This window comes from Brassica napus, chromosome C4 (genome assembly GCF_020379485.1).
Source record: "Brassica napus cultivar Da-Ae chromosome C4, Da-Ae, whole genome shotgun sequence".
Classification (NCBI taxonomy): Eukaryota; Viridiplantae; Streptophyta; class Magnoliopsida; order Brassicales; family Brassicaceae; genus Brassica; species Brassica napus.
Genome location: NC_063447.1, coordinates 41,119,937 through 41,140,956, shown reverse-complemented (window position 1 = coordinate 41,140,956; position 21,020 = coordinate 41,119,937). Strand labels below are relative to the sequence as shown.

At 40.8% G+C, this 21,020-nt stretch overlaps 1 protein-coding gene across 1 annotated transcript; it reads right to left on the bottom strand.

Annotated features, from left to right (window-relative positions):
* Positions 1–6,712: 6,712 nt before the first annotated feature.
* On the bottom strand, positions 6,713–10,544 carry LOC111205350 (CCR4-NOT transcription complex subunit 10). The gene is made up of 6 exons (XM_022701039.2): positions 10,194–10,544; positions 9,579–9,665; positions 9,350–9,457; positions 9,161–9,247; positions 9,019–9,090; positions 6,713–8,773 (listed from the first exon to the last, which is right to left on the bottom strand). The coding sequence occupies exons 1-6, from the start codon at positions 10,368–10,370 to the stop codon at positions 6,968–6,970; spliced, it is 2,337 nt and encodes a 778-aa protein (XP_022556760.2). The 5' UTR covers positions 10,371–10,544; the 3' UTR covers positions 6,713–6,967.
* Between the last annotated feature and the right edge of the window lie 10,476 nt (positions 10,545–21,020).

The following is a 21,020-nucleotide window of genomic DNA, read 5'->3' as shown; positions in this document are numbered from 1 at the left end:
TATGGATCTATGTCTATCTTCCTGCATATCCTCTCCTTCAACAACGGAAAAGTGATCTCCTCCAATGATGATGTCTTAAAAGATATAGCATACAAACGACTATCGGTTGGAATCCATTCATAATCAACTCCGGACTTTGAATAATTTCCATCATAATCAAAGTGTATGTTTGTAGAAGAAAATCACATTGTTTGTAATATAAAAACAAACCATTAAAGTTAAACATGGTTATACAGTTATACCATCAAAATTCTACTAAGTTGTACTAGTTATACAGTTATGCTACTAAAGTTATACTAAGTTATTCTTTGTTACACGGTTTTGTCTGTAACTAAGTTTTACAGTTTTACCATCTAATTTAACCAAGTCTTACCAAGTTTCTCAGTTCTAGATGTTTCTCCCTTTAATTCAAAATAATAATCAGCTTTGATTCCCGACATTCTATAATTTCCTTATGATTATTATACCAGTTATTGATTATCCGATTCCGGATTCCCCTAATAGACAGACCATCTACACTGATCCCTGATTAGTTGATTGTGAACACAAATATGAAATCCTATCTATCTAATATCACAACTAAAAATCTTGTAAATCATGTATGGTGGATTCAAAACATGAGGTGTTACAACGATTTAAGATACATACCAAGAGAATGACGAATTTACGTGAAGTTGAATTGAGTTGGAAATCAATAGCTCAATGATCCAAGCTAGGAAAGTATAAGTTGATTTGAACTCAATTCAATCGAGAATATTCTCTGATTCTCTCGATGAAAGCGAGGAGACCAAGTGATTTGAACTCAATTAAGTCGTGATTTCTCCAACTCTCTCGGTCAAAGCGAGTAAACCCAACAGAGTGATTTAAACTCAATTCAATCTAAAATCCTCCGAATCTCTCGATGAAAGCGAGTAAACCCGATGGAGTGAACTCTATTCAATCGAGATTGATTTCTCCGATTCTCTCGATGAAAGCGAGGAATCCCGACAGAGTGATTTGAATTCAATTCAATCGATCAGATTTCTCACGAATCTCGCGATGAAAGTGAGGAAGGAAACCCGACGGAGGAGTGAGAGAGACAAAGAAGGGGAATGAGCGGGCCCCATAGCTCGATTAATTTTGATGCGTGGCGAAAGAATCCTCGCGTGGCGAAGCCGAAGGATGATAGGGATACTTTCGACATTAACCATCAACATTAACCTCCAAATATTAGCCGACTCACTCTCGTATAAATACAATAGAGAGACCGCCTAAAAAACGATGCTCGCAATACACCCAAAATGACAAAGGAGATTATAATTTTTAGTAATCACTTTTGTAACCTATATTCTTGACGATTTGTTAATCTCTCCATTGATTTTAATATTATTTTTGTAAAGACCATTCATTTTGAATAAAAAAAATTTCAAATAACTTGTCTTTAAATTGGTGCCATCTTAGCATACATCGCACACATCGAACTTATACTAATAACTGGCACTGTCGGTGAAGTATTAGGAAGAAACAACAACATGAGATCAATGATGGCATGATCACCTATATGTGACGGAAATCAACAAGTTTGGGAAGATCCCACTCAATTTATCATTATGCCGCCTCAAACATGTGCCAAGATCAAACCGCGATTGGGGATCTGATGAAGGTAATTTTAGAACGTCTTGACCATCAAGATCTTGTGACGCGTGCAACCAATGATCGACTTAAATCCCTAAGAGCCGCACATGAGTTACCACCGCCTCTTCAAGAACTATGAGACGATCAACCCAATGGTGTTCCATGGAGAGCCTGGTTCAGGGATCCTGAAACCACTACGGGAATCGAACGACAGGCGGAATCAGACTGGTCAACTCAACTACTAATCGTGAGATAAAATAGATCAAAAGCTCCATACGTGGATTCTCGAAACCACTCCGGAAATGCAGTGACTTGGAGGAATCAGACAGGTCAACCCGACTGCTACTCATGAGATAGAATGGATCAAAAGCTCCAAATGGGACATCAACTCAAAGGTCCATTGAGAAACTAGATCTGCACTAGAGATAGAGTGTGTTATCATAAATACCTAGAAGACTCCATACAAAACGAAGATTACAGGAACATTAGTACACCACTAGGAGAACTCAGATCCCTAATATCACATGGCCAAATTTTCATAGCCATTCGACGCGCTCACTTCTCTTCCAGAAAATGCGACACCGGTTATTTCAAACTCTTTAGGGAAAACTTAAGTGGATTCGCCCTCACTAAATTCTCTAAGGCTATGAGCAAAATCGCTCGACAACTTCAATCAGTTGTCAACTGAGTTTATAAAACACTGTTCCATGTACATCCATGAAGGAGCATCAAACTGAGTTTATAAAACACTGTTCCATGTACATCCATGAAGGAGCATCAACCGCAAACCTCTAAGAATGGTTCAAAGGCCAAAAGAGTGTTGAGATTTATTAAATTCATGTCCAACTCTTATATTGTTCGACTAGATTAAGATCCGCGTCTTGCGATGTTGTATATACATACAATTTTATGTTTTATTATTTATTTGCGTTTTTTACTTATATTAAATTAATGAGAGGTTAATGACTATTACATATATAACTAAATTGGTGCAGACATATAAATCAAAATAATCATTGTTATTTACAATCATTTTATGGTAAATAAATCCAAATAATAATTTTTATCATTTATATTGTTTATAATTAAATTCAAATTATATGAACATTGATGTATAGTATATATTTTTAATATGACTATTTATTAAATAATTGTTTTCTATTCACATGGTTTTATGATCAATTGTATTTTTATATCAAAAAAATTGAAGCATTGATAGCAAAATTTTCAATATGGAACTTTTAAGATTTTTTTATTAATTTATAATAATTTTTAAAATCAATGAAAATTTTGAAACTAAAATATTAAATTCTTAGTATTTGTTCAAAAAAATGTTGAAATTTAAATATTTATGCATTTTATATAATATATAATTTAATTTAAACAATATTAATATATATATATAATCTTTTTTTTAACACCTTATTTTTATCTAATATTTATTAAATAAGACATCTTACTCATATAATTTTATGAACATTTGTATCTTGTTATAAATAAAAATTAAACCATTGATCACAATTTTTCAAAATGCGATTTTTAATTTTTTTATTAATTTATATTCATTTTTAAAAGTTCAAAATATCACACATATAGAAAAATCATATTTTTTATTATTTGGTTAATTTGGTTGTCTAATTTATTTTAATAATATTAATATAAAAAAATTATATAGGATGTATAAATTATTATCGAATCTTTATTATTTAAAATCATTAATTAACATAAATATTTTGATCAGATTAGATAGTTCCGTATGTTCTATTTAAGGATATACTAATGAATATTTTTATATTAATAATTAATTATATGACTAAGGTTAACAAAAAATATATTATATGTTTAGATGAACAAACTTATTTTTCTAAGAATTTTGAAATTGATTCTCATGATGACATGTATCATGGTTCAAAAGTTGTAATGTTCCTCTTTTAATATGTAGGAGATTAGTACGATATTGTCCACTTTGGACCTTAGGCAAGCCCGCGTGGTTTTAGTTTTGGTTTTCCTTCCCAAAAAAGTCTCATACTAATTAGAGTTGTATATCTCTTTATATATTAGACATTCATTCGTCTAACTTCCATTGTGGGACTTTGTTTGATATCTCACATTTTTCCCCTCAAACTAAGGACCACAATCATCTCGTGTGTTTCTTTCCTTTGAGAATGTGTCTCCCACAACATCTCGGTCCTTTGAGAATGTCATTAGAGATTCCATGATCTTGACATGTTTCTGCCACAAACCTCTTCTTCTATATTTAGGTCTTCTTACAGATCTTCGTCAACCTGGTGCTCTGATACCAATGTTTAGATTTATTAAATCCATGTCCAACTCTTATATTGTCCACTTTGATTAGTACGATATTGTCCAATTTGCGTCTTAGGCAAGTCTGCATGGTTTTACTTTTGTTTTTCTTCCCAAAAGACCTCGTACTAATTAGAGTTGGACATCTCTTTATATATTAGACATTTCTTCGTCTAACTTCCAATGTTGGACTTTGTTTGATATTTCACAAAGAGTGTCTATAAACTTTACGGAGAGACTTAAAAAGGTGGAAGGCAAAGTACCAGTACCTAATGGAACATAAGTGAAATCACTCCGTAACACATTATAGATCGACTCAGCACATCCACATAACCTCCACACAAATCGTTACGATTCATTGAAGGACGCTCTTCATCCTGCCATTACTTCATCGATATTGAAGAGGAGAGGACTAGGTTCTAAGCCAATCATACCACCATGAAAACACAAGATAACACCAAGTCGACTGAAACCTACCATGAGCCACACCAACATTACGTCATTCTGATTAAGCGGGTAATCATCCTATTATGATATCATCAGCACTTCAGTGAAACCAGCTACTATTTACACTCATATGAGGATTCTTGGAATTATTTCTTATAAGCATGATGGTTTAGTACTAAATAGGATAAGTATGAAGATAAATGGATATTTAATCTCAAAAGCTTTGTGATTTTTGGTTAAACAATAGAATTGAATATATGGTATTTCCACAATAAAAATTCAATAACTTTGAAAAAATATTATGGAAAAACAATGAGAGGACCATTATGAAAAACTATACACACACGCATGCGCCACCACCTTCACCGAGCTTGGTCGGACTTGGGTTTGTATCTTTGTTCTAGATGTTATTTTGGAACAAATAATTATCAACATTTTTGCATAATATTAAAGATAAATCTTAAAAATTATGGAAAAATAAATCTTAAAAATTGTATCCATAATTTTTTTGGAAAAATCTAAATTCATAGATTACATCGGGATACCTAAACAATATTTATATTTTTTGCATAAATCTTAGCATTTTGGATCAAAGAAGTTCTTTAAATAAAGGTATCACCTCTCAATTCAAGATACACTATTAAATAAGCAGAAAACTCCATTAAATCTCTGACACTTTTTTTAAAAAACATTGAAGATTTTTTGAAAATCTAATTTAGATAATAAATTAGCTACTATATTTATGTGTTCCAAAATAATCATAGCTAGTTGTATTTTGGAACATAAAAATTGCATAAAAATGTTACACATTACTTCTGGACTCCATATTTTCTCTTTTCAGAATTGTTTCAGTATCTTGTTTAATATGTGTTTCTTATATTATTGTTTGTATAAGTGATTTCATTGTTTCCATTCCTGATTTTTGTTGTAGATTTTTGTAATCATAAATTTACACACTATGAAAAATACTTTAATTGTGTGCAATTAAGCATCTACATATATCTAATACAATAAAGAAACAAGTTCACTTTGCTAAAGAGGTTGAAACTTTGAAACCAACTGAGAAAAAATGTTAATTATGTCAGTGATACTGGTTTTAAAGGTTATTATAATCAGAGATCTCAGTTTCGGAAACCTTTTCAGGCTAACATCAGTTTCACAAGGAATTATTGATCTTCTGCATATCAGAATTATCATGCAGTAACTCTAGAGAGTAGAGTAGAATCAATGGCCGATCAGATCCTTGAAGAACAGCATAAACAGGCTGTAGAGTTCAACCAAAAAAATCGATGCTATGTATACTGATCTCAATTGGAAGTTTGAAGCTTTGAACATTCATGTCAAGAAGCTAGACACTCAGGTTGCATAGACTGCTCAGGCTGTGAAAACGTAAGGTGGAATTTTCCGTCAGAAGTCTGATATCAATCAAAAACACTTTGTCAATGTTATTTTGGTAGAAGAGGAAGTACAACACAGATTTGGAGAACCAAATTAATTGAACGAAGGTGACTTTCCAGTCACGAGTTCAATGTCCATCGACATTCACTAGTGGTATTGATCAACACCCCATGAGAATCACAAATCTTCGAATTTTTTTCAGAAGAAAATCGACCATGAATTGGCAAATCGATTGTCACGAGTCGACACTTGAGAAAGTTTTGATCGACATCCTTCTTGTGTCGATTGACACCTTACGGAAAATAATCTGGAGAAATTTTGAGACAAGCTGAAACAGACCACGATCGACACAAAGGTGTCGACACCAAAGATTGGTGTCGATCGACGCTCATCTAGTTTCGGTCAACACTAGTTGGATGCATTACCCATTCTTTTTATCACGTCTAGGCTGGTTGATGAGAGGCTATACAAGCCTAAGGTCCGGTACCCTGTGGTATCAAAGCATCTTAAAGAGCCTATCTGCGCAAAGGAATTGACTGGATTCTACAAGAGTCTAATTTTAAAGATGCTTACAAAGAATTTTGCTTTACTCAGTTCTTCAAGAACACTAGAATAAAAATGGAAGAGATCAAAGCATTATATGATGAAGCTAGAAGTGCAACAATTGGGATCAAGAAGCTAGTACAACTATTAAACGTAGGAAAATTTGTGGTTTCCTGCACTATTTCATGAGTCGAATTTCCTATTGCTCTCTGCGATACTGTCTACAATTAGCATCATGTATAAAGAAATTGATATGTCATGAATTTTACCCATTTTCACCTATGATTTATATATGCTTTTAGAGTCTTTACCCATAAAGTACAACAAAAAACCTTGCAAAGTTGTGGAAGAAGGGAACTCCAAAAAAAAAAAGTGTTAAAAGTATGTAAAACGAAAGAAAACCAAAAGGGAAAAAAAAAATGAATTGAAAAGAGTCTGCTCTGAAACAAATTACAAAAAAAAAACTGTGTTCAGTTCTCCCAGTCTGTTGTCCATAAACAAGTAACCAATAAAACACCCTCGACGACCCAAATCTAAGTGAAGAATGCAAACATCATCTCACAGCACCAATACAAGTAAAAAAAAAGGAGAATATTTCTCCGATATTTATAGAAGGAACTAATTTCTAAAGCTTGGTTTTAAAGAACAGAGTACAAACCAATTACGAGGCTCTCACTTCCAATCTGCCAGGGACAAAGCTCACACGGGTACACTGTTTTAACCGAGCAACGGCATCTTCCGACCTACCCACCATGAGATCGATGTAGACCGCTGTAATCGTAGCTTGTACATTGCTCGGTAGGAGAGCTAAAGCGTGTTGAATGAAAGGTCTGGCCTGGTCATAATGCCCTTGTGTTGCAAAGAGGGCGGCAAGGTTTGCAAAAAGTGCTCCACGAGCTTCTTCTGGCTTGAGTGAATCCCGGGCATTTCCTGTGGAACAATCCGATGTCTCCTCACAGTCGGAACTCATGTTCATCCGCCACGGGTCAAAGTCTTCTTGCGCAAATGGTAGTTTAAAATCTTCCTGTCCGAGTAGATAGGCAGATAAATGCGCACCAGCTTCACCGGGTCTGTTGAGCAAGCAGAGAGCCTCCGCTGCGTAAATATGGCCTAAGAAAACATATATCTTTGAACAATCTGGAAGTTGCAGGAGTGAATTAGCAGCAGACAAGGCTTTGATAGGATTCTCCAACTCCAATTCAACGTAAGCCATATTGGCAAGAAGAGCCTGTTTGAGCAAATGATTCTCTCTTCTACGGATATCCTTGTAAGCGGAGAGGGAGTTTTGAATTATGTCCTGGTTCATTCCTCCTTTTGCCTCCTTCAATTCTGAGTTGGTATCAGCATCCCCATGATCAGACCATGATGCCTCCTTGGTCTCATTTATCATCACGGATAGTGGTGACTCAAGATCTGATTTAGAGTAGTCATTCATGAGAGACACATTGAGCAAGTACATGCTATTCGAGAGACACACCCGTGCTAGTGGCAATGAAAGCTTTGGCCATTGGGCACTTCCACCAAGTTCCACGAATCCATTCTCTTCCATCATAAGTTGTCTCCACTTCCCTTTCCCAATCACATGGACTCTGATTTCTGATCTATCCGAAGAAGTGTTTCCCTCTTCCAAAAGACCCTTTTGTAAAGCCAGTATACAGCATTCAGCTATACGGAGCCAGAGGAGGGGCTGTCTGCAGAAAACTAGGCTTGCCTTCTGGAAGCATTGAGCAGCAAGTAGAGGCTTTCCACAAGCTAAATAAAGCACACCGCAGTTGTAAGTGATCAACAGAGACTTATCCTGTGAGAGAGAAAACAACTTCACCGGATTATCCTTTCTTAGTGATGAACAATTCCTTAGAGCTTTCGAAAATAACACAGAGGCGGCTTGATACTTTCCAAGCTGATAGTATATGCAACCAAGGTTGTTGTTGAAGATTCCTGAAGTCCTCAATTCTTTTTGAATACCGGAGACCAACAAAAGCTTTATAGCCTTTCGATGATTCCCATGAGCATACTCAAGCTGAGATTTCAAGAGGAGAGCCATAGAGGAGTCCCTTTTTTGAGCAATGTTCATCGCATGTTTAACTTCACGCTTAGCCAGTTTTACGTTTCTCGTAAGAAGTAAGAACCGGACCTTGTAAAGCTGCAACTCAAGCTTCACATCAACAGTCAAGATGGACCTTTCTCCTATTGTCTTGAGAAGATTGTTTGCTGGAATATGGCCAACTGGCTTCATTCGTTTCTCGGCCTCAATTTCCGCTAGAACATTGTCATACTCTAGACCTTCCTCACACAAACCACTTTCAGCAGCTGCTAAATCAGACTTCAAAGCATCTGAGGCCGCCGAGCTGCTCAGGAGAGAAGATGTTTTTGACACCTGATTTGAAGAAAGTTGCATTGTGCTTCCAATTTCCTCATGAGTTCCAAAACCAACACCAAAAGATTTGTCCAGATGGCCAAACACCTCCTGTAAAAATAACTACTTGTCAGATACAGATAGAAAACGAAACATATACAGAGAGAATCCATGCAATGACAATACAAACTGATCAATGCATTGCAAAAAACTGATTTCCTATTTCTCATGGCATTTCATACTAGGCAAAACAACAAGTTCTGCCTAGAACATGTTTAAAAGTAACAATAGCAAGCAGAAGAAAGAAGCATGGATATTGGCTGAAGAAGCAGATTTGAAGTACAAACAATACTTACCAAAAATTTGACAGCATCATGACAAGCCAGCGCACTATCCAGCATCAAGAAGCAGATTTGAAGTGCAATAGTCTGCAAATAAGCTGCAATAAAGTTGGGTGCCCCCGTAGGAAGGAATTAACAGAAGAGATGGAAAGAATACCTCGTCTAGCGGCTCAATATTTAGAAACAGAGGATCTAGAATGGATAAACATTTTGCATACTGATGCAGATGAAACCAGGTAACTGCCTGCAGAAGACAAGTGAACATCATCAATACTTAACCTTGACAAATGTGGAAGGCATAGCTGAGACTAAGAAAGAAACATGGGGAATATTGCTGAGAACATACAATGTTGAGAGTTGTTATAGTACTATCAAACTGATGCTTGGACACAGAGACGTTAGATCCAGGGTTTACAGCTTCCAGTGGTTCTTTTGCAAATTCTTCACTCTGTTTCTGAAATAAAAAAAAAAAAAAAAAGGAAGAGAAGAAGAAACCATCTTATAGACATTATTAACATAAAGAGAGTAAATAACTTTTTCCTCTTCGAGTAGAGAGAACCCAAATAGAAGTTTACCTTGACAGTGTTAAGATCTTCGAGTAGTTTCTTGGAATTAGAGCAAGCATTTTTGAAGTACTCTGCAATTGCAATATTGTGAAGAACCTGCTCAATCAATTGAAACAATTCAAAAGACATGATTTGAAGGCTTTGTCTGATAAGCTACAAAGACCATTTCTACTTTGCAATTGAGTCAGTCAACTATCTAAGAAGAAACATAGAGAAATGATATCTAAACTGAATGATGGATCCCAAAGACTTAAGAAACAGTTTACTTCAATTTTCTTTTTCCTTCCCATTGAACAAAACACTCTATCACTTAAATACACAAAAGATGTCAAGCAAATAACTGCCAACTAAACAAAAATATGGAACATGGTAAACAAGTGGAGAACACAAGTCTTGTTATGATCTAAAAACGAGTGAGGATTAATATCAAAGGCAAATCAAGAGCTCAAGTGGGTGTCTTTCTTACTTTTGGTTTAAACTAAAAAAAAGAGTTCATCTTAGTGTTATTTTCATTGCTTACTTCATGTATTCAACTTTACCAAACTAAACTATGTGATCTAACAAATCACATCTTGTATCTTTGTCCCCTTTTTCATTAAAAAGAAAAGAAAAAAAAAAGCAGACCTTGGGATCGTTCCGTTTCTTGTGGTTGAGCTGAATCAGAATGTCGATACACTCGTGGAATTTGCCAGATTGGAAATAGGAGAGAGCGTCTTTAGCGAGTGCAGAAGTTACAGACAGAACGATGGCTTCGTCGCAGATTGACCCATCTCTAGCGGCGTCCGATGATATCGAATCCATCGAGGAGGAGGATTAAACCAATCCGAGATTTTGAAGACAAATCCCAGAACCCTAGAGAAAGTAATTGGTGGAGAAGAAGAAGAGCGATGCACAGGCGCAGTTAATTGCGATGGGGAAGAAAGAGGTTGACACAAACGGTTAATGGGCCAGATTGGGCTGCCAAGATCCGCTCAGACCTTTTTTATATATGTATATATTTTTGATTCTTCTTGTTGTGCTTTTTCTTTTTTGATCAAAATTCTCGTTGTTGTGTATAAAGAAACAAAAAAATGAAGAAGAAGAAGAAATTGTGTGCTTATTGTATTGCGTGACTAATAAGCATATACTAGATTAAAAAAAAAAATCTATTAGTGTCCGACATACGGGCATCTGGAAAATACATTTCGGCTAACCAAAGAAAAATCAATTCTGAAATACCGAAAAGAAGCAAAACATTCCAGCAATAGATCTCTCTAACCTCTTTCTAAAAGCTCTATGTATACAATTTCGCGTTCAGCGGCGGTTGTGTCTGTTGGGGTCGAAAACGGTTGCGACGAAGTTAACGTCCAAATCCCCGAAGAAGAAAACGTAGAAACCTTCTTCGACAAATACTTTTTCGAAATAGATTCTTCTTTACGAAAAGCTTTGCGGAGGAAACGCGAGTCATCGGAAAAGAGCTCGAAAAGGATCGCTACGCAGCGACCGAACACGTGCTTCGCTCGGTCACTACGTAGCGACCGAGCTCGAACCGAAGTTCAGTCGCTACGTAGCGATCGAGCGCTCGGTCGCTTCCGAAACATCGATACGACATTAGTCCATGCGTTCTCATCTACCCTTCGACGCTGTCTCCCGAAGACCGTAGCGAACCCATTTCACGATTCCCCGCCATTCTAAGTTATCGATCAAACTTTACCGTAAAAACCGCGGAAAGTTCGTTCTTTATCGAAAGAAGCCGTAATAAACACTTCGAGTCGGAAGACGGCCCAAAGGGACCTAAGACATGACTCGAGGCCCAACTTATGATTTCTTAACCAACAGCCCGTAAGCCGCATGACGTTTTACGCTTGGTTCGCGAGGAAAGATAAATATCAAGTTTCTGCGGATAAATACGAAATTTTGAAGATAATTACGAAGATCGGAAAAAATGGAATATTTCCATTTTTATGCCATGGCGGCTTAAGGGCAGAAGGGGAAAAGCGTAAACCGACCTTGGAGCCAGTATATAAGGAGTCCTAGGCGAGAGGCATGGGAGGGGACTTTTCACAGCAAACTTAGCACTTAGAGCAATTTTAGGCAATTTTCCGTTTTTGTTATTCGAGCTGCGACTCAATTAGGTTTTTACCGTCTTAGGGTTTTAGAACTAGGAATCTCGCCGACAGCTCTCGTAGCCCAGGCACTTACCTTGTTGTAAACGCTCAAACGCAGATTCGGAATAAGAACTATCTTGCTCTCTTTTTCGATTTCTTATTTTATTACTATTCTTGTTTCGTGTTCTGATTTCTTGGCGTGTGGTATTAGCAGATATCCGGGACCTCTGGGAAATTAGGGTTTTCCTAGTTTCCTTATTTAAACGGAAATCGACAGTGCGAATTTCGGTTCCCACAGTTTGGCGCAAGGAGGGGGGGGGGTACAGATCAATCTAACCCGGAAAAGCCACTCAAAGATCAGGAACGAAATGCAAGACTCAACGTGCGCGAACGTCATCTCGTTCAAGGGGGAGCAACGGTCGATCGAGCCAAACCTCGAAACGGTCTCCTTGTTATCGAACTGACGATCCGAGATATCGACGTCGCTAGGGTGCTAATCGACATCGGAAGTTCGGCCGATATCATCTTCAAAGATACTCTCGAGAAAATGGGGATCGATCAATCTGAAATCGTGAAATACCCTAGCCCACTATTGGGACTTTTGGGAGAAACGACCATGGCCTAAGGGTCGATTAATCTCGCAGTCAAAGTCGGAACTGTGACAAGAGTCACAGAGTTTCTAGTCTTTGACCGTCCCGCATCTTACAACGTTATCATGGGAACGCCATGCGTGCCATCCCATCAACGTACCATCTTTGCCTCAAGTTTCCAACCCCTAACAGAGTCGAGGTAATATGGGGAAACCCAAGAGTATCACAGGTGTGTTACGCCGCAGAACAAAAATGAAAAAGACCAGACCTCGAGACCACTCCAAGAAAAACGGAGAAAAAGGTCTCCGACCAGGGTTCGCGAAATCAAGATTCGGCTGAACTCTTCTGGCAGTCTCGTAACTTCACGGCCCTAGAGGAAAAACGCGAACCAACTTACGAACCTGTGGTCACAGTCTCTCTCGACGAAGCATCTCCGGAACGATACGTCGAGATCGGAGCCAATCTCCGCGAGCCTTTGAGGACAGAACTCATAACCTGTCTAAAAAAGAACGTCAATACTTTCGCATGGGCCACGGAAGATATGCCAGGGATTGATATTAACATAACGTGTCACGAATTAAATATCGATCCAACTTTCAAACCCGTCAAACAAAAAAGGCGGAAGCTAGGACCTGAACGGGCTTCCGCGGTCAACGATGAGGTCAAAAAATTGCTTAAAGTCGGGTCAATAACGGAAGTAAGGTATCCAGACTGGCTCGCTAACCCTGTAGTAGCCAGAAAGAAAAACGGAAAATGGCGAGTTTGCGTGGATTTTACCGACCTAAACAAGGCCTGTCCAAAAGATGGTTTCCCCCTGCCACAATCGATCGATTGGTAGAAGCAATGGCGGGAAACGAAATTCTGTCTTTCATGGACGCCTTCTCAGGTTACAACCAAATTATGATGAACCCTGACGATCGCGAGAAGACTGCGTTCATCACCGATCGCGGGACCTATTGCTACAAGGTAATGTCCTTCGGCCTCAAAAACGCTGGCGCAACTTACCAACGACTCGTGAACCGTATGTTCTCTAAACAACTCGGTAAAACGATGCAGGATTATATCGACGACATGCTCGTCAAATCCTTCCAAGCAAAGGATCACGTATCACATCTCGAGGAATGTTTCGTGCAGTTAAATTCCCATAACATGAAGCTCAACCCGACAAAATGCAGGTTTTGCCGTGGCGTCAGGGGAATTCCTCGGCTACCTAGTCCCATTCCACGGCATCAAAGCTAATCCAAAACAGATCAACGCACTGATCGAGATGGCTTCGCCAAAGAATAAGCTGGAAGTCCAAAGGCTGACCGGTAGAGTCGCGGCACTTAACCGGTTTATTTCACGATCAACAGACAAGTGCCTGCCTTTCTATGATGTCTTACGGGGGAAAAAAAAATTCGAATGGTCGGAAGAATGCGAAAACGCTTTCCAACAGCTGAAGCGGTATTTAGCTTCCCCTCCAGTCCTCGCAAAACCCGTGGAGGGGGAGCTTTTGTTCTTGTACATCGCTGTATCAGCAACAGTTGTGAGCGGCGTGCTGATCAGGGAAGAACGCGGCGAACAGAAACCTATTTTCTATATAAGCAAAACCTTGCTGGATGCCGAATCTAGGTACCCGCTAATGGAAAAATTAGCATGCGCGGTCGTAACATCGGCCCGAAAATTAAGACCGTATTTCCAACCTCACACGATCGTCGTCCTCATGACTTTTCCCCTATGAACGATTCTGCATAGCCCGAGTCAATCAGGCCGGTTGGCCAAATGGGCGGTGGAACTGAGCGAGTACGATATCGAGTACCGAAAGAGAGCAAGCGCAAAGTCACAAGTGCTTGCGGACTTCTTGGTCGAATTACCGACAGAGACAATAATCAACGAGGAACCAAATTCCACTTGGCTCCTTCACGTCGACGGATCCTCGTCCAAGCAAGGATCAGACATCGGAATTCGCCTCACATCTCCGACGGGCGAGATCTTAGAGCAATCATTCAGGCTGGAATTTCACGCCTCAAACAACGAAGCCGAATACAAAGCACTCGTCGCTGGACTGTGTTTGGCTCACGGCTTGAAAATACGAAACGTCCACGCTTACTGCGATTCCCAGTTAGTGGCAAGTCATTTCAGCGGAGAGTATGAAGCCAGGGACGAACGGATGGACGCGTACCTCAAATTGGTCCAAAAACTAGCATAAAAGTTTGACTGTTTTGCCCTTACGCGAATTCCTCGTTCCGAAAACATCCAGGCAGATGCCCTCGCGGCCTTAGCATCTAGTTCTGACCCAGGACTTAAAAGGGTAATTCCGGGCGAGTTCATCGAACATCCGAGCATCGGACCACAAATCGTCGCCAACCTCATAGAAGGCCAAAATGACGAAGAAGAAGAAGTTACGATACAACCGCAATCAGAGCAATCTGATAACGGCTGCGATACCCCATGGCTGCAGACAATTCGAGACTACATTATCAACGGACACCTGCCCATCGAGAAATGGTCAGCCCGCAAAGTCCGAACACAGGCTGCGCGCTACGTGCCTGGAAGGAGAAAAAGCGAGAAAAGTGATGGAAGAAGTACATTCCGGGTCCTGCGGCAATCATTCCGGCGGAAGATCATTGGCAGTGAAAATCAAGCGCCATGGATACTACTGGCCGACGATGATCGGAGATTGCGAGAAGTTCACACGAAAATGCGAAAAATGCCAGAGGCATGCTCCAACCATCCGACAACCAGCCGAAGTTCTCTCCTCCATCACATCGCCCTATCCTTTTATGCGCTGTGCCATGGACATCGTCGGTCCCCTTCATAATTCAAAGCAAAAGCGTTTCCTTTTAGTCCTCACCGATTTCTTTTCAAAATGGGTAGAGGCAGATTCGTACGCAAGTATAAAAGATATCCAAGTCGAAAGTTTCGTATGGAGAAACATCATCTGTAGGCATGGAGTTCCTTACGAAATCGTAACCGATAACGGATCTCAGTTTATCTCGACCCGGTTCGAGGCTTTCTGCGAAAAATGGAAGATACGGCTTAACAAATCAACGCCCAGGTACCCGTAGGGTAACAGACAAGCTGAAACGATTAATAAAACCATTCTCGACGGACTGAAAAACGCTTAGAGGCCAAAAAAGGCAGGTGGGCCGACGAACTCGAGGGAGTCCTCTGGTCCCACCGTACCACCCCGAGGCGAGCAACAGGAGAAACCCCTTTCGCCCTGGTGTACGGAACGGAATGCATGATTCCCGCAGAAGTAGAGTTCCCCGGTGTTCGAAGAAGATTACTTCCCGCAGGAGCTCAACAATGCAATGCTCCTCGACGATCTCGATCTCATAACGAACACCGAGATCGAGCGCTCATCCGGATCCAAAATTACCAACACGCAGCCGCAAAGTACTACAATTCCAACGTACGGAATCGCAGATTTAATCAGGGAGATCTAGTCCTTTGCAAAGTCTTCCAAAACACCGCTGAACGAAACGCGGGAAAACTCGGAGCAAACTGGGAAGGACCCTATAAAATCGAAAAAGTCGTCCGACCGGGCTCCTACGAAATAGCCAACATGCAAGGCATAAAAATTCCAAGGACCTGGAACGCGATGCATCTCAAATAATACTATCACTAAACAAACCAATTCACAATTACCGAACTACGAGACGGCTTGATCTCCATAAGGAGTACGTAGGCAGTTTGTCGAAAGGAAAATTCAGCAATATAAGCCTCTCCTCAATTTCCTGCTTTGTAATATGTTAGTATTTTAAAAAAATTTCAGAAAGTTGCATAGGTCTTAGTCGAGAAAACTCAATGGTATACCTGAGGTGCAGAGGTGATAACATATTCGTTTAGCTCCGCAAAAGTCAGTGGCTTTACCTTCGCAAAACAAACGCCGCCGAACGCGAAATTGTATACATAGAGCTTTTAGAAAGAGGTTAGAGAGATCTATTGCTGGAATGTTTGGATTATGTTATATTACTGAACCCATATAAGGTTTATGTTATAAATATTCTTATGATATTCGTCATCTGGTTCACATGTGTTAATAAACAATAGTTCAGGTTGTGCTTACTTAATTTTAGGAGTTCATAACAACAACCTCTCCAACTGGGGTTTCAAATCAGTTATTGTTTTTTTTTAAATTAGTCCTACTTATTTCAACAGGTTTAGAAAAAAGCAGCAATATAAAGCCATTGCAATGGATCGTACTACTGACTAGGGATTTTTTAAAATTATACAACAAATCAGCAAAAACAAAATTAACAAATTTTTAAGAACCCAAATGTTATACAACCCGCGCAAAGCTCGCGCAAAGCGCGGGCACACCACTAGCATTACATCAAAAAAAACAAAAACAAAAAACAAAAGATCGGTGGTGACCGACGACACTGTGGGAACCGAAATTCGCACTGTCGATTTCCGTTTAAATAAGGAAACTAGGAAAACCCTAATTTCCCATAGGTCCCGGATATCTGCTAATACCACACACCAAACAATTAGAACACAAAACGAGAATAGTAATAAAATAAGAAATCGAAAAAGAGAGCAAGATAGTTCTTATTCTGAATCTGCGTTTGATCGTTTACAACAAGATAAGTGCCTGGGCTAGCTGTCGGCGAGATTCCTAGTTCTAAAACCCTAAGACGGCAAAAACCTAATTGAGTCGCAGCTCGAATAACAAAAACGGAAAATTGCCTAAAATTGCTCTAAGTGCTAAGTTTGCTGTGAAAAGTCCCCTCCCATGCCTCTCGCTTAGGACTCCTTATATATTGGCTCCAATGTCGGTTTACGCTTTTCCCCTTCTGCCCTTAAGCCGCCATAGCATAAAAATGGAGATATTCCATTTTTTTCGATCTTTGTAATTATCTTCAAAATTTCGTATTTAATATTTATCCGCGGAAACTTGACATTTATCTTTCCTCGCGAACCAAGCATAAACCGTCAAGCGGCTTACGGGCTGTTGATTAAGAAATCGTAAGTTGGGCCTCGAGTCATGTCTTAGGTCCCTTTGGGCCGTCTTCCGACTCGAAGCATTTATTACGGCTTCTTTCGATAAAGAACGAACTTTCTGCGGTTTTTACGGTAAAGTTTGATCGATAACTTAGAATGGTGGGGAATCGTGAAATGGGTTCGCTACGGTCTTCGAGAGACAGCATCGAAGGGTAGACGAGAACGCATGGACTAATGTCATATCGACGTTTCGGAAGAGCTCGGTCGCTACGTGGCGACCGAACTTCGGTTCGAGCTCGGTCGCTACGTAGCGACCGAACGGAATGGACGTTCGTTCGCTACGTAGCGACTGAGCCTTGGCTCGAACTTGGTCGCTACGTAGCGACCGAGCGGAGCACGTGTTCGGTCGCTGCGTAGCGATTCTTTTCGAGCTCTTGTCCGATGACTCGCGTTTCCTCCGCAAAGCTTTTCGTAAAGAAGAATATATTTCGAAAAAGTATTTGTCGAAGAAGGTTTCTACATTTTCTTCTTCGGGGATTTGGACGTTAACTTCGTCGCAACCGTTTTCGACCCCAACAGTTAGCCCCCCAGCTCGTTAGAGTCGAGACTCTAGCGGGCGGTTTGACGATTTTGGCAAAACTAGGCGTATTGAACGAAGTTTACTTCAAACTCTGCGGGAGAGAATTCTCGAGAAAGTGTTTATTAAAAAAATATAAAATTTCGAGCCCATACTTCTATAAGTAGTGAGCTCTTGTCATTCATTTGCTCCACACCTTCCTTTCCTCAAACCTCCAAAACCTCTCTAGCTCCAAATCTCTTGTTTTTAACATGTCTTCTTCCCATGGTGACAAGCGAAGTACCGATGTGGAGATGGGCGAGGCCACCTCTCCGGTGCCGATTCCGACTTCTCTGGTCGAAGCGCCGGCTTGCGTTGCCGACCATCTCTCCTTTCGAGAGACATTAGTTCGTCGCCAAGCCGAGAAAGAACAGGTTTGAGCCGGCGCCGAGTTACCGTCCTCTTCTGCACTGGCCGTTGCTCCGGGTCATGGGACCGAGGGCGTAACTCTGCGAGATACGGGAACTCTCGCAGGCTCGGTCATTCCGGATGCTTCGGCTTTACCTGCTGGATCGTCCATGACTCCGATTCTCGTCGAAGATAAGGAGAGGGTTGCTGACTCTATGCCACCTCCTCCGGCCAGGAAGGAGATCGTTCTAGCGCTGCATGCTCCTAGTGTTGTTCCGGTTGCTCAGCCTAAGGGCCGAAAGAGGAAGTTTACCAAGGGCGTTGACGGGGAATCTTCGCAGCAAGGAGACTCGAGCACAGCGTCGGGGCTTCGCGGAAAGGTTTGTCGCTCACTTACTTTCTTGATTGCTACATATTTTTCTAAAAGACAAAGAATCCCTAACTTTCTTCTCGTTTCGCAGTTCATGTCGTTGATCGACGGGATGATCAGCGAGTGCGGTTCTGAGACCAGTCGTCTTGCTGGGGAGTTGTTGGAGCTGCAGGGTAGATGGTCTGAAACCGAGGCCATGCTGATGGCTGTCAAGGTTTCTCACTCCGTGAAAGTGTCGAAACTTGAGGTCGCAATAGGGGAGCTCGAGAGGGATCTCGGGAAGACGGCGAGTTCATTGCTTAAGGATAAGAAAGCCAGGAAGGCCAAATCTTCGGAGGTGCGTCGTCTTCAGCGTCAGATCGAGGGCGATGTAGGATTAGCAAGCCGCGGGATTCGAGAGGCCAAGGACGCTCTTCGTTCTGAGTTTCAAGCTCGCTTGTCGAATATTTCCGCCTTTATGGGCTCTCTCGAATGCATCCGGAACATGGATTTAGCCTTGGCGACGATTGAGGGTGGGATGGCCGTGGTTCAGTTGTTCCAAAGCGAGACTCCTCCGACCTTAGAGGCCGAAGAAGCCCGACTTTCCGGCTGCAAGGGAGATTTGGCAGTCGTGGATGGAGATTTTGATCTCATCCTAGCTGACCTGAAATCCGCGTGATTTCTTCCGACGTATTCAGAAGGCCCGGAGGGGAAAGATCCGGTGCTCGGAGAAGGCGGAGGTGATGCGGCTCCAGGTTTGAATGAAGTGACGGGTGCAGAGGGAGCGTGAGCTCTGAGGATGACTTTGGTTAGATCTCTTGCGGGAGATTTTTTTTATGTTTGATGTTTCGGCCTTAAATGGCCTCATTTCGTGTTTCGGGACTGGCCGTATGTGGCTTTGAATCCCTGCCGCTCTGCGGCTTTTTTTTTTTATGACAAGATGATCGAGTTGCAATTTTCATAAGCTTACGTATGGCGTGGAAGAAGGGTGATGAGTTGTCGTCTCATATCCTTCTTCGATGTGAAATGTTTTGTTCGAGATCTGTTTCGAGAGTTTTTCCGCGAGATATCGACTTCGCGAGATATCTGGAGATGTCGAATATAAACATAGAGGCATGGTTTTGGGATCTCGTATCTTTTGGATATCATGCCTTGAGATGTTAGAGACCAGTGTACTGGGTTTAGGGCAAGACCTAGGTTTACTTTCGGTTTTAAGATTTTATGCGGTGACTAGCCGGCTATCGATTTATCTGTTGCGATTTTAACCTGATTCATACCGTTTTAAAGTCCGCGATAGGTTCTCGGCTTATATGACTTGTTAGATATGAATCGAGCATCTCTCCGGAGACAATTTTTAAGCCAGCCGGAAGTGCTGGACCAAAATTTCGTGTTTCTTTTATAGCGCCATTATCCTTGTGTCGGATGTACGAGAGTCATCTTAGTGAGATGGCTATGTCTGTTTAGGACGTTCAAGAATTCGATGTGATCAGCACCGAACTTGGCGGCAGGTGCCGTCGTTTAGAGTTTTTTGCGCAAGATATGTGTTAAAATGTTCATCATTTTTTTACGGAGTGTCCGTTTTCGTCGTTCGGAAGACGTAACCCTCGAGGCATCTCTTGCGACGTCTCGCGATGCCAAAGGCTGCTTCTTCCTAATGGATGATTTATTTTTGAATATTGAAAATGTTTTGCGGATAAAAGATAATTTGCTTGGTTAAGATATGTTGGAAACATCGAAGGCGCGGTCGGATGTTTTCGAGTTTGAGAGTATACGAGTATACGTATCCACTCCCCCCCCCCCCCCCCCCCCCCCCCCCCCCCGCTTTTTAATGAGGGGGGACAGCTGAATTTGCCTTTCGACAAACTGCCTACGTACTCCTTATGGAGATCAAGCCGTCTCGTAGTTCGGTAATTGTGAGTTGGTTTGTTTAGTGATAGTATTTTTTGAGATGCATCGCGTTCCAGGTCCTTGGAATTTTTATGCCTTGCATGTTGGCTATTTCGTAGGAGCCCGGTCGGACGACTTTTTCGATTTTATAGGGTCCTTCCCAGTTTGCTCCGAGTTTTCCCGCGTTTCGTTCAGTGGTGTTTTGGAAGACTTTGCGAAGGACTAGATCTCCCTGATTAAATCTGCGATTCCGTACGTTGGAATTGTAGTACTTTGCGGCTGCATGTTGGTAATTTTGGATCCGGATGAGCGCTCGATATGGGAACCAAAATTCGCACTGTCGATTTCCGTTTAAATAAGGAAACTAAGAAAACCCTAATTTCCCAGAGGTCCCGGATATCTGCTAATACCACACGCCAAGAAATCAGAACACGAAACAAGAATAGTAATAAAATAAGAAATCGAAAAAGAGAGCAAGATAGTTCTTATTCCGAATCTGCGTTTGAGCGTTTACAACAAGGTAAGTGCCTGGGCTACGAGAGCTGTCGGCGAGATTCCTAGTTCTAAAACCCTAAGACGGTAAAAACCTAATTGAGTCGCAGCTCGAATAACAAAAACGGAAAATTGCCTAAAATTGCTCTAAGT

Coding starts and splice junctions, on each gene's coding strand:
- LOC111205350 (XM_022701039.2), bottom strand. CDS start 10,370: ATGGATTCGATATCATCGGACGCCGCTAGAGATGGGTCAATCTGCGAC. Junction 9,091..9,160: donor ATATTGAGCCGCTAGACGAG/GTATTCTTTCCA, acceptor GCTTATTTGCAG/ACTATTGCACTTCAAATCTG. Junction 8,774..9,018: donor ATGATGCTGTCAAATTTTTG/GTAAGTATTGTT, acceptor TTATTTTTACAG/GAGGTGTTTGGCCATCTGGA.